Source organism: Pseudophryne corroboree, chromosome 3 (assembly GCF_028390025.1).
Source record: "Pseudophryne corroboree isolate aPseCor3 chromosome 3, aPseCor3.hap2, whole genome shotgun sequence".
Lineage (NCBI taxonomy): Eukaryota > Metazoa > Chordata > Amphibia > Anura > Myobatrachidae > Pseudophryne > Pseudophryne corroboree.
The window spans coordinates 362,943,825-362,958,420 of record NC_086446.1 but is presented as its reverse complement, the minus strand read 5'-3'; the positions used below and the strand labels follow the sequence as shown (position 1 = coordinate 362,958,420).

General features: G+C 45.4%; 1 protein-coding gene across 1 annotated transcript in view; it reads right to left on the bottom strand.

Annotated features, from left to right (window-relative positions):
- Window positions 1–14,596, bottom strand: part of LOC135057277 (vasoactive intestinal polypeptide receptor 1-like) — a 335,092-nt gene that overhangs the window by 70,335 nt on the left and 250,161 nt on the right. Inside the window, exons 12-13 of the mRNA XM_063963168.1 lie at window positions 3,719–3,785; window positions 1,273–1,364 (exon numbers count right to left, since the gene is read on the bottom strand). Coding sequence (XP_063819238.1) covers window positions 1,273–1,364; window positions 3,719–3,785 — 159 coding nt within the window. The remainder of the gene's footprint in view (window positions 1–1,272; window positions 1,365–3,718; window positions 3,786–14,596) is intronic.

Here is a 14,596-nt window from a genome sequence, read left to right as displayed (position 1 = left end):
TTAGCAGTTTCTGAGTAGCTCGAGACTTACTCACAAATAGCGATCAGTTCAGTCAGTTTCGTTCCTGGTTTGACGTCACACACACGCCCAGCGCTCGCCCAGCCACTCCCCCGTTTCTCCAGACACTCCCGCGTTTTTCCCTGACACGCCTGCGTTTTTCCGCACACTCCCAGAAAACGGCCAGTTTCCGCCCAGAAACACCCACTTCCTGTCAATCACACACCGATCACTTCAACGAGGAAAATTCTTCCGCATGCGCACTGCGAACCATGCGCATGAGCATTTTTGCCTTAACCGCTCCGTTGCGAAAATCGGCAATGAGCGAAAAACTCGGAATGACCCCCAATATTAACATACCATGAATCTCACACCCACCTCTACCTTGGGGAGGAGGGACTCCATTTTATTTTTTGGAGTTTGCAATTTCTGAGGAATTCCAGCCATGGGCTGAACAGTTTGGGGGCTGTTTAATGTGATAGCAGGTGGACACTACACTGAGTGTCCCCCAGCTATAGCAGTACGCCCCTGGCTGGTTCACTCTGTTGCTGGGTTTTGGCCTATAGAAAGAACCCCATGCTGTTTTTTTCCACCTAATTTCAATAACCAAATCAGGCTCAGGGGTCCAGGGCTGGTAGTTGATTTTTGAGGGGACTCCACTTTCTTTTCTTTTTTTCTAAATTATAATAAGAAAAACATTAAAATTCCCTGTCCCCATTCCCCATGGTATTAAAATATCTTAACCTCCCCTTTAACATTGCTTTTTAAAAATTCCTCTCTTTTACCCACCACATTATCATTAATAAATCCCCCTTTCCCCACAGACAAATTTATTTTTTCAGCAGATGCAGATTGGGGGTCTGCTGAGAAATTGGACAAGTGCATAGTCATGTACTGGATGTAGAATCTGCGAGCAGTTCTACAGTAGGATTATATAAACACTGATGTGGAGTCTGATATGCCAAAGGATTGGACAAGTGTGTATCCAGTTTATTTAAATATAGAGAGAAAAGCTCAGCTATACATAACTATGTAAATTAAGGTGTTGTAACAAATGGACCTGTGTACTCCGTGTACTTGGTATGGCAAGCTACATCCTGAACATTTAATTATCCTGCTATGTTAATGAATACATGAAAAGAAGGTTATGTTCCTGATTTACTCCTGGCCAACATCCAGTTTATAGAGAATGTAGGCTGATGAAAACTGAAGTGTGCTTTTTCCTCACAACTGTGATGTATTCCATAAAGAAAACAAAGTATAGGTATTACTCACAGGTATTGTTGTTTGTAGTTTTTACTGATATCGGGACATCGTATTTTCTGCACAAGAATTCTGATCACATTTAGAAATATGATTAAATTTAGCTGAGATATGATATAAGAGATGAGTATTTATTAGTTCATATACAAAACAGCATACACCACATAAAGCCAGTAGTTATCAGTATAAAAATGTTACTTTCTATTTTAACCATCTTTTGTACACAATTTCTACAAAGTAATTATTGGTACATATACCTTTAACTGTCAAACTCAGTATCTTCCCTCCTACAGTACAGTGTTTCAATCTCTTGCACCCTTTTTTGGGTTGGGAGCCAATTAATTTACCAGTATATTTTTGGATTGTGAGAGTAAACCGGAGTACCCGGAGGAAACCCACGCAAATCAGGTAGAATATACAAACGCCACATAGTTAGGGACATGGTGGGAGTTGAACTCAGGACCTCATTGCAGTGATGCAGTATTGCTAACCATTACACCATCTGTACTGCCTAACCAGGCTCGGTGCTACCCGCTCAGCGAAGGGATGCAGTGCAGGGAGGCGCTGGGATGGAGAGGCGCTGTCCCTGCTCTGCATCCCTTCCCTGCTGCTGCTGCTGCCAGCTGCTGTGCCTGTCACTGTATGACAGGCACTGACGCCGGCAGCATGAAAAGCCCCCTCCCCTCACCTGTGTGACAGCGGCTGGGTACATACCGGAGGAGGGGGTGGAGCTACACAGACCGGAATGGGCAGAGCTAAATGGGACAGAGGGGGGCGGAGCTACATGGACCAGTACTGAGGGAGACAGTGGCTTAGGTAAGTGGAGGGTGAGAGAGAAATGTGTGTGTGTGTGTATGGTGGGTGTGTATGTGTGTGAATTGTGTGTGTGTGTGTGTGTGGGTGTGTGTGCGCGTGCACTTTATGTTACGTATAACGACGCTACTACTGGGGGGGGCATTACATGTAAGGACGCTACTACTACTGGGGGGAGTATTACGTATAAGGATGCTACTACTACTGGGGGGGCATTGCGTATAACGACGCTACTTCTGGGGGGGGGCATTACGTGTAAGGACGCTACTTCTACTGTGGGGGTCATCACGTGTAAGGACGCTACTACTACTGGGGGGGGGCATTACATATAAGGATGCTACTACTACTGGGGGGCATTATGTATAAGGACGGTACTACTACTGGGGGCGCATTACGTATAAGGACGTTACTACTACTAGGGGGGAATTACGTATAAGGACGCTTCTACTACTGGGGGTGCACTACGTATAAGGACGCTACTACTACTGGGGGGGCATTACGTATAAGGACGTGTCTACTACTGGGGGTGCACTACGTATAAGGACACTACTACTACTGTGGGTGCATTATGTATAAGGATGCTGCTACTACTACTGGGGGGGCATTATTTATAAGGACACTACTACTACTGGGGGTGCATTATGTATAATAATGATGCTACTACTACTGGGGGGGCATTATGTATAAGGATGCTACTACTACTGGGGGGGCATTATGTATAAGGATGCTACTACTACTGGGGTGCATTACATATAAGGACTCTACTACTACGGGTGGGGCATTACGTATAAGATGAATAAGATTGTGCTACATTGTGGCATAATTTTAAATGGGGGTACTATTGTGTGGCCATGCCCCTTACTTGTGAGACCACACCCCTTTTCCCGGTGTGCCAAAGGAATATGGGAGGGCGCAAATTTAAAGTTTGCAGGGGGGCGCCGAACACCCTAGCACCGGCCCTGTGCCTAACGTTAAATACTCTCACTTACACATCTTCTTCCATCAAAAAATGCAAAGCATCAATCATAGTAACCATTAACGTAATGCGTTTTCGAATGTTGGAGAGTAGGCAGCAATAAATAAAATAAAATAAAAATACAATTTTGTAGAGAAAAAAACTTGGGTGCACAAAAACAAGATGGGGTTTTATATAATATTGTTGAACTGATTCTTGTGATGCAATTAATGTGATGCAAATACAATGGATGTTTGGTAATTGATGACTACCAATCAGATTTCAGAAATCTAATGTAGTTATTAGTATAACTACTCTGTGTTACAAAATAATTGTTCTTCTTACAATATTGTATTAAATACAGATTTACTAATACATGGAATTGCTTACAGCAGATCTTCGTTATTGGCAGACTATCGCATCACTGAGTAATGGCCTGCTTCTCCAAACTCAGTTTGCTGTAAATTTCTTTCACCGTAATTCTGTTTGTATAACATGCACATGATACAGTATGACTCATACAGTACTGAGTGTGAGTAGAATTAGTAATTGTCTATATATAAGAAAAGCTGTACCTTTCAAACATCAGTTTTAATGAAGACTAGTTATATCATTTATTTATGAATACCACTAATATAGCTGAGAATTTCACAATTACCCTCTTTAAACTAAAATATAAATTATACTTACAAATATTGCGACTAGGATTGGGGTCTTGATAATCCACCAGTAAATGTTTTCATAATCATCCCAGCATCTGAAAAAAAAATGTTTGTAATAAATTGGTAACATTTATTCACATGCACAGTTAAACAGAAAATATACATTTTGTGTGCACTGTACATACAAGCCTAGAGCATTATATAAATATGCTAAAAGATGAGCAGATTAAAATGAAAGAAAAAGGGACAAAGTTAAGATAATTTATTTTGTTTCTACAGAGTATTCCTATAGGCACTTGTGGTCTCAAGATATGGCTTGGTAATATTAAATCCTTCAAGACTGTGGTGATTTACATCAATATGACCAGACACATGTCCACAGAGTCATGCTGCACTGGCTTTGTTTTTAATTGTACATATACCATTATATTTTGGTACTATATTAATAGAGAAAGCATTTTTTGTACATGTAAAATAAAAAATGAATAAATTTTTTTCTGAATTCCTCCCCCCAAAAAGCCCTAATAGTCTAAGAATGAACAGAAACGTGTACTTTTATGTACTTTTTACATTTTATTTTTCTGCTTGTATCATTTTGATTTTAAAACTTTTCTAAAATTTAAATAGAAGTTACATTATAACATTTTATGTGAGTAATTTTTTGGTATAAACATATCTGCTCCAATATATATATACTGTGTCAAGGCAGGGCCACAACTAGGTGGGCTAGGGGTCCTGTACCTTGGGCGAAGACTTTCAGGGGTACCGCAACCACCATCGGGCTCTCTCTGTCAGCTGCACTTCCACCCTTGCCTGCAATTATTGCCTCCCAGGGTGCTGTGCAGCAGCTGCCGGGACCCTTGCCCGTGGCACAACTACCTTGCAGCTTAGCCCGTGCAGTGCTGGAATCTTCAGACACTGCCCAGGCTGGGCGTGACTCAACAGTCAGCGGCACAGTGGCGTGACATCATAGGTAATGTCATTACGCACACATCGTGCTGAGGTAGGCTGTGGTCTGCAGTGGAAGGTGATGGGTCTGGGATCTGAAGAAGGTGATGGGGCTGGGTGCTGAGGATGGTGATGGGGCGGAGGATGGTGATGGGGGCTGAGGATGGTGATGGGGCTGAGGATGGTGATGGGGACTGAGGATGGTGATGGGGCTGAGGATGGTGATGTGGGCTGAGGATAATGATGGGGCGGGGGGCTGTTGGTGATGGGGCTGAGGAAGGTGATAATGCTGAGGAAGGTGATAGGGCTGTGGCTGAGGATGGTTATAGGGGCTGAGGATGGGGTTGGAGGCTGAGGATGGTGATGGGGTTTGAGGCTGAGGATGGTGATGGGGCTAATGATGGTTATGGGGCGGGGAGCTGAGGAAGACGATGGGTCTGAGAAAGGTGAAGGGGCTGAGGAAGGTGATGGGGCTTTGACTGAAGATGTTGACGGGGCTGTGACTGGTGAGGAATGTGATGGGGCTGAGGAAGGGACTGTGGGCTGAGGAAGGGGATGGGGCTGTGTCTGAGGATGGGGCTGGCGGCTTCTGATTGGCTGCCAGTCCGCAAGCTCAGATTGGCTAATGAACAGATGCCTCATTTGAGATACCCGCCACCGGAGACCGGACTTCACAAGCATTGAGGGGCAGGAGAGGTGCTGCGTTTTCCTCCCTCACACAGTAGAAACAACAGAGTCAGCGGTGAGCAGTGGGGGAGGGGGGGCGCTGTGGGGCAATGTATATCTGGCACTGTGGGGCAATGTGTATCTGGCACTGTGGGAGCATATATGACACTGCTGGGGCATTTGTGTATTTTGCACCATGGGGCATTTGTGTGTCTGAAACCGTTGGGAATTTGTGTATCTGGCACCATGGGGCATTTGTGTATCTTGCACTATGGGGCATTTGTGTATCTGGCCCTCTGGGGGCATATCAGGCACTCTAGGAGCATATCTGGCATGGTGGGGGCATATCTGGCACCATGGGGGCATATGTGTATCTGCCACTATTGGGGTCATATGTGTATCTGCCCCCCCATATGTGTATCACGCCCCCACTTTCATTGGCCACGCCCCATGTGGCATTTGTCCACACCCATTTTTTGGGCACACACAGTACCACTAAGACATGTTTTCTACTTGCACCACTGCCTGCATGTGCACACTGGCAGAAATTTCCGGGAAATGTGGTCGCATTGTTGATGCGATGTGACCTGAATGAGGCCCTGTGTCACACTATGCTAAACCCTATGACAACGTCTCATATAACACTACAACATATTAACATTTTAACTGCTGTGTACAAAATTAGAGTTGTAAGTAAATACATTCTAATAGCAAAAATGTTAATGCATGGTATGCCCTTCATGAATAACATTAATAAAGCATCAAGCAAAAAGCTAATGATGTTTAATACAAGACTGATCAAATGAATGTTTTGTGTATGTATATATATATATATATATATATATATATATGTGTATATATATATATATATATATATATATATATATACACACACACACACACACAGGGTGAATCAAAAGTTGCAGTACACCCTTTTGTTTTAAAAACTGTGCAGGAGCTGGGAAAACTGAATACTCTGGTAAGGTATGGTTGAGGCAGGCTATCTTTTAGGGTATGTACTGAACATGGGCACCATCTTGAATCTAAGTCAGTTTTCCCATTTTCGCTAGTTTTTGAAACAAAAGGGTGTACTGCGGCTTTTGAATCACTATATATATATATATATATATATATCAATTTATTTATTTTACAGATCCATGGAATACTGAATGTGGAAGGCCACAGTAATACTGAGTTGCATTAAGATATAGCAGTTGTCAGTGTCAGGTGTTTATTAAATCGTAAGCTAACATTAGGTACTTGTAGCTGATGTGCTGAATACAGAAGACACTGGCATGTGTAAAGACCTGAGTGACTTTTATAAGGCTAAATTGTTATGGCTAGACATTTGGGTCACAGTGTTTCTTAAATAACAAGGTTTGTAGGTACAGTAGCTCAAGCTCACCCTTGGTGAGTACCTATCAACAGTGATTTCATGGAAGGAAAAATAAGAATTTACTTACCGATAATTCTATTTCTCGGAGTCCGTAGTGGATGCTGGGGTTCCTGAAAGGACCATGGGGAATAGCGGCTCCGCAGGAGACAGGGCACAAAAGTAAAGCTTTCCGATCAGGTGGTGTGCACTGGCTCCTCCCCCTATGACCCTCCTCCAAGCCAGTTAGGTACTGTGCCCGGACGAGCGTACACAATAAGGGAGGAATTTTGAATCCCGGGTAAGACTCATACCAGCCACACCAATCACACCGTACAACTTGTGATCTAAACCCAGTTAACAGTATGATAACAGCGGAGCCTCTGAAAAGATGGCTCACAACAATAATAACCCGATTTTTGTAACTATGTACAAGTATTGCAGATAATCCGCACTTGGGATGGGCGCCCAGCATCCACTACGGACTCCGAGAAATAGAATTATCAGTAAGTAAATTCTTATTTTCTCTATCGTCCTAGTGGATGCTGGGGTTCCTGAAAGGACCATGGGGATTATACCAAAGCTCCCAAACGGGCGGGAGAGTGCGGATGACTCTGCAGCACCGAATGAGAGAACTCCAGGTCCTCCTTAGCCAGGGTATCAAATTTGTAGAATTTAGCAAACGTGTTTGCCCCTGACCAAGTAGCTGCTCGGCAAAGTTGTAAAGCCGAGACCCCTCGGGCAGCCGCCCAAGATGAACCCACCTTCCTTGTGGAATGGGCATTTACATATTTTGGCTGTGGCAGGCCTGCCACAGAATGTGCAAGCTGAATTGTATTACACATCCAACTAGCAATAGTCTGCTTAGAAGCAAGAGCACCCAGTTTGTTGGGTGCATACAGGATAACAGCAAGTCAGTTTTCCTGACTCCAGCCGTCCTGGAACATATTTTCAGGGCCCTGACAACATCTAGCAACTTGGATTTCTCCAAGTCCCTAGTAGGTGCAAGGCACCACAATAAGCTGGTTCAGGTGAAACACTGACACCACCTTAGGGAGAGAACTGGGGACGAGTCCGCAGCTCTGCCCTGTCCGAATGGACAAACAGATATGGGCTTTTTTGAGAAAAAACCACCAATTTGACACTCGCCTGGTCCAAGCCAGGGCCAAGAGCATGGTCACTTTTCATGTGAGATGCTTCAAATCCACAGATTTGACTGGTTTTAAACCAATGTGATTTGAGGAATCCCAGAACTACGTTGAGATCCCACAGTGCCACTGGAGGCACAAAAGGGGGTTGTATATGCAATACTCCCTTGACAAACTTCTGGACTTCAGGAACTGAAGCCAATTCTTTCTGGAAGAAAATCGACAGGGCCGAAATTTGAACCTTAATGGACCCCAATTTGAGGCCCATAGACACTCCTGTTTGCAGGAAATGCAGGAAACGACCGAGTTGAAATTTCTTTGTGAGGTCTTCCTGGCCTCACACCACGCAACATATTTTCGCCACATGTGGTGATAATGTTGTGCGGTCACCTCCTTTCTGGCTTTGACCAGGGTAGGAATGACCTCTTCCGGAATGCCTTTTTCCCTTAGGATCCGGCTTTCCACCGCCCTGCCGACAAACGCAGCTGCGGTAAGTCTTGGAACAGACATGGTACTTGCTGAAGCAAGTCCCTTCTTAGCGGCAGAGGCCATAAGACCTCTGTAAGCATCTCTTGAAGTTCCGGGTACCAAGTCCTTCTTGGCCAATCCGGAGCCATGAGTATAGTTCTTACTCCTCTACGTCTTATAATTCTCAGCACCTTAGGTATGAGAAGCAGAGGAGGGAACACATACACCGACTGGTACACCCACGGTGTTACCAGAACGTCCACAGCTATTGCCTGAGGGTCTCTTGACCTGGCGCAATACCTGTCCCGTTTTTTGTTCAGACGGGACGCCATCATGTCCACCTTTGGTATTTCCCAACGGTTTACAATCATGTGGAAAAAACTTCCCGATGAAGTTTCCACTCTCCCGGGTGGAGGTCGTACCTGCTGAGGAAGTCTGCTTCCCAGTTTCCATTCCCGGGATGAAACACTGCTGACAGTGCTATCACATGATTTTCCGCCCAGCGAAAAGTCCTTGCAGTTTTTGCCATTGCCCTCCTGCTTCTTGTGTCGCCCTGTCTGTTTACGTGGGCGACTGCCGTGATGTTTTTCCCACTGGATCAATACCGGCTGACCTTGAAGCAGAGGTCTTGCTAAGCTTAGAGCATTATAAATTTACCCTTAGCTCCAGTATATTTATGTGGAGAAAAATCTCCAGACTTGATCACACTCCCTGGAAATTTTTTCCTTGTGTGACTGCTCCCCAGCCTCTCGGGCTGGGCTCCGTGGTCACCAGCATCCAATCCTGAATGCCGAATCTGCGGCCCTCTAGAAGATGAGCACTCTATAACCACCACAGGAGAGACACCCTTGTCCTTGGATATAGGGTTATCCGCTGATGCATCTGAAGATGCGACCCGGACCATTTGTCCAGCAGATCCCACTGAAAAGTTCTTGCGTGAAATCTGCCGAATGGAATTGCTTCGTAGGAAGCCACCATTTTTACCAGGACCCTTGTGCAATGATGCACTGTTTTTAGGAGGTTCCTGACTAGCTCGGATAACTCCCTGGCTTTCTCTTCCGGGAGAAACACCTTTTTCTGGACTGCGTCCAGAATCATCCCTAGGCACAGCAGACGTGTCGTCGGGATCAGCTGCGATTTTGGAATATTTAGAATCCACCCGTGCTGTTGTAGCAGTATCCGAGATAGTGCTACTCCGACCTCCAACTGTTCCCTGGACTATGCCCTTATCAGGAGATCGTCCAAGTAAGGGATAATTAAGACGCCTTTTCTTCGAAGAAGAATCATCATTTCGGCCATTACCTTGGTAAAGACCCGGGGTGCCGTGGACAATCCAAACGGCAGCGTCTGAAACTGATAGTGACAGTTCTGCACCACGAACCTGAGGTACCCTTAGTGAGAAGGGCAAATTTGGGACATAGAGGTAAGCATCCCTGATGTCCCGGGACACTATATAGTCCCCTTCTTCCTGGTTCGTTATCACTGTTCTGAGTGACTCCATCTTGATTTGAACCTTTGTAAGTGTTCAAAAAAAATTTTTTAGAATAAGTCTCACCTAGCCCTCTGGCTTCAGTACCACAATATAGTGTGGAATAATACCCCTTTTCTTGTAGTAGGAGGGGTAATTTAATTATCACCTGCTGGGAATACAGCTTGTGAATTTTTTCCCATACTGCCTCCTTGTCGGAGGGAGACCTTGGTAAAGCAGACTTCAGGAGCCTGCGAAGGGGAAACGTCTCGACATTCCAATCTGTACCCCTGGGATACTACTTGTAGGATCCAGGGGTCCTGTACGGTCTCAGCGCCATGCTGAGAACTTGTCAGAAGCGGTGGAACGCTTCTGTTCCTGGGAATGGGCTGCCTGCTGCAGTCTTCTTCCCTTTCCTCTATCCCTGGGCAGATATTATCTTATAGGGACAAGAGGACCGAGGCTGAAAAGACGGCGTCTTTTTCTGCAGAGATGTGACTTAGGGTAAAAAACGGTGGATTTTCCAGCAGTTGCCGTGGCCACCAGGTCCGATGGACCGACCCCAAATAACTCCTCTTCCTTTATACGGCAATACACCTTTGTGCCGTTTGGAATCTGCATCACCTGACCACTGTCGTGTCCATAACATCTTCTGGCAGTTATGAACATCGCATTTACTCATGATGCCAGAGTTCAAATATCCCTCTGTGCATCTCGCATATATAGAAATGCATCCTTTAAATGCTCTATAGTCAATAAAATACTGTCCCTGTCAAGGGTATCAATATTTTTAGTCAGGGAATCCGACCAAGCCACCCCAGCTCTGCACATCCAGGCTGAGGCGATCGCTGGTCGCAGTATAACACCAGTATGTGTGTATATACTGTTTATGATATTTTCCAGCCTCCTGTCAGCTGGTCCTTGAGGACGGCCCTATCTATAGACGGTACCGCCACTTGTTTTGATAAGCGTGTGAGCGCCTTATCCACCTTAAGGGGTGTTTCCCAACGCGCCCTAACTTCTGGCGGGAAAGGGTATACCGCCCATAATTTTCTATCGGGGGGAACCCACGCATCATCACACACTTTATTTAATTTATCTGATTCAGGAAAAACTATGGTAGTTTTTTCACATCCCACATAATACCCTCTTTTGTGGTACTTGTAGTATCAGAAATATGTAACACCTCCTTCATTGCCTTTAACGTGTGGCCCTAATAAGGAATACGTTTGTTTATTCACCGTCGACACTGGATTCAGTGTCCCTGTCTGTGTCTGTGTCGACCGACTAAAGTAAACGGGCGTTTTAAAACCCCTGACGGTGTTTTTGAGACGTCTGGACCGGTACTAATTGTTTGTCGGCCGTCTCATGTCGTCAACCGACCTTGCAGCGTGTTGACATTATCACGTAATTTCCTAAATAAGCCATCCATTCCGGTGTCGACTCCCTAGAGAGTGACATCACCATTACAGGCAATTGCTCCGCCTCCTCACCAACATCGTCCTCCTACATGTCGACACACACGTACCGACACACAGCACACACACAGGGAATGCTCTGATAGAGGACAGGACCCACTAGCCCTTTGGAGAGACAGAGGGAGAGTTTGCCAGCACACACCAAAAACGCTATAATTATATAGGGACAACCTTATATAAGTGTTTTCCCTTATAGCATCTTAATATATAAGCATATCGCCAAATTAGTGCCCCCCCTCTCTGTTTTAACCCTGTTTCTGTAGTGCAGTGCAGGGGAGAGCCTGGGAGCCTTCCCTCCAGCCTTTCTGTGAGGGAAAATGGCGCTGTGTGCTGAGGAGATAGGCCCCGCCCCTTTTTCGGCGGCCTCGTCTCCCGCTCTTAACGGATTCTGGCAGGGGTTAAATATCTCCATATAGCCTCCGGAGGCTATATGTGAGGTATTTTTAGCCAAAATAGGTATTCATTTGCCTCCCAGGGCGCCCCCCTCCCAGCGCCCTGCACCCTCAGTGACTGCCGTGTGAAGTGTGCTGAGAGGAAAATGGCGCACAGCTGCAGTGCTGTGCGCTACCTTTTAGAAGACTGAGGAGTCTTCTGCCGCCGATTCTGGACCTCTTCTTACTTCAGCATCTGCAAGGGGGCCGGCGGCAAGGCTCCGGTGACCATCCAGGCTGTACCTGTGATCGTCCCTCTGGAGCAGATGTCCAGTAGCCAAGAAGCCAATCCATCCTGCACGCAGGTGAGTTCACTTCTTCTCCCCTAAGTCCCTCGTTGCAGTGATCCTGTTGCCAGCAGGACTCACTGTAAAATAAAAAACCTAAGCTAAACTTTTCTAAGCAGCTCTTTAGGAGAGCCACCTAGATTGCACCCTTCTCGGCCGGGCACAAAAATCTAACTGGCTTGGAGGAGGGTCATAGGGGGAGGAGCCAGTGCACACCACCTGATCGGAAAGCTTTACTTTTGTGCCCTGTCTCCTGCGGAGCCGCTATTCCCCATGGTCCTTTCAGGAACCCCAGCATCCACTAGGACGATAGAGAAAACCACAAATTGCTAACAGGGTGTTGCACAATGAAGATTCATAGATATGAGATATCAATGAAGGCTATCTCTTCGGGTATAGACAAACAGAAGGGCTGCTGTGGCACAAATAACAAAAACTTTTAATGATGGTGACAGGAGTAATGTGTCACAACCCACAGGGCATCATAAAACCTTGGTGCACATGGGCTGCTTAGCATCAGGCCAGTCAGAGGGCCCATGCTAACCGTTGTCTGCCACTGAAAGTGCCTACAATGGGCACACATATGATGAAACTGGAAAAATGTCACCTGATCCAATAAATCCCATTTTCCTTTGCATGTCATGTGGATAACTGGGTACATGTGTGAGTGTGTAATGTACAAATGGAAGAGATGTCATCAGGTTGCTTTGTGAGAAGAGTACAAGCCAGTGAAGAGTGCGTGATGCTTTGGGTAATGTTCTGCTGCAAAACTTTGGGTCCAGACCTTCATTCAGAATTTGACATATACCACTTAACTATATGGAACTCGTACACAGCCTTTCTTGGCAACAGTATTCTCCAATGGAAGCGGTCTTTTTAATCAGGATTATGCACCCTGCCAAACAGCACAGATTGTTCGAGAATATTTTGGAGAACATGATGAAGAGTTTAAGAGTCCTGGACAACTACTTCACCAGAGCTCAATCCAATTGTGCATCTTTGGTATGTATTTGTCCGATCTGTCCGATCTGCAAGTTACAAAAGTTAAAGTACCTGCTAGTAAAGTCCGGTTACCAGTAACTAAAGGGCACCTTCAGAGATCTTGCAGAGTTTATTTACTTGGTAGTGCAGAGCTATTATGTTAGCACATGAAGGAACAACAGCATATTAGGGCGGTGGCCATGAATGTTGCACAGCCACGTATCATTCTACTGAGAAATGCAGAAATATTCAGCTGTATATAGAAACAGTTTGAACACTATCTATTATCATTCTGTGTGTTGCAATACAAAATTATATGTAGAAACATAGAAGACACCGATGCCACTCCCTGTTTGCAGCTATTTCCCAATGTGATAAAATCTTGACTAGGATAAACCTAACAATACATGAGAGACTAATATGAAGTATCATTATCACACTAATTATACTACTAGGGGGTAAATTTACTAAGATGGGAGTTCTATTTAAGATGGGATGTTGCCCATAGCAACCAATCAGATTCTACTTCTCATTTATGTAGCACCTTCTAGAAGATAATACCTGGAATCTGATTGGTTGCTATGGGCAACATCCCATCTTAAATAGAACTCCCATCTTAGTAAGTTTACCCCTTGGTGTCATACGAATTGATGAATATTTATTAGTTCTCTATTATTAATGTTATTTCATGTTCCTTAACAATACTGTTATTTAATCTATATATGTTAATTATCCTTCAAACTAGACAATTTATTAACAGGCAATATAACAAGCATCTCCTACAGATATGTCCTCTTACCAGGGGCGTTTCTAGATAGGAGGAGGCCTGTGTGCAGGATCTGTCTGGGCCCCCTCCTCTCTAGCCGGCAGCGCTTTTCAGCTCTGGGCACTAGGGTCACTAGGAAACCTAGAGTGTATGCGCAAATCACTGGGAAAATGGTGCGGATGCCATTTTCCCTGTGATTTTCCAACTGCGCATGAGCGAATCACCGGGAAACTAGCGCTGCACCATTTTCCCAGTGATTTCTGCGGCGCTGCTGCTGCACTGCAGGACGCCGGAGGGTAAGTATTTAAATTAATGGGTGCAGGATGTGCGGTGTGGATCCCCGGGGGGCCCATGTGCACCGCACACAGTGCACCCATTATAAATACGCCAGTGCCTTTTACATCTTTGCTGCAGTGATGCTAAACAGCACCTCTTGGCATGCCAGGTTGCAGGAGATTCTTCTAGCATTAGGCATCTATGAAAGTCTATAAACATTTAGCTATTTTTTTGCCAAGGACACATGGGGAGACTGTCCTGATTAATTTGATACATGAAACTTGTATATCTGTGTGCAGCAGAGTCTCTGAATCTGTATACGAAATGCTACAATGTACAGTTAATTTGCCGTCTGTCAGGATCCCGGCGATCAGGATATCGACGCCGAAATCCTGACAGCCAACAATGGCGACAGACGGAATCCCGGCTCACAGGGGCTATTCCCTCTCGCGGGTGTCGCTGACACCCATAGAGTGTGAAGAGAACCTGTGTTGAGCACAGTGAGCCACCGAGCCTGCAGCGCGGCGAGCGCAGCAAGCCCATAAGGGGACTCTTTGCACTTGCCACCCTGCCGGCATACTGGCAATGGGATGCAGCTGTTGGTATACTGACCGCCA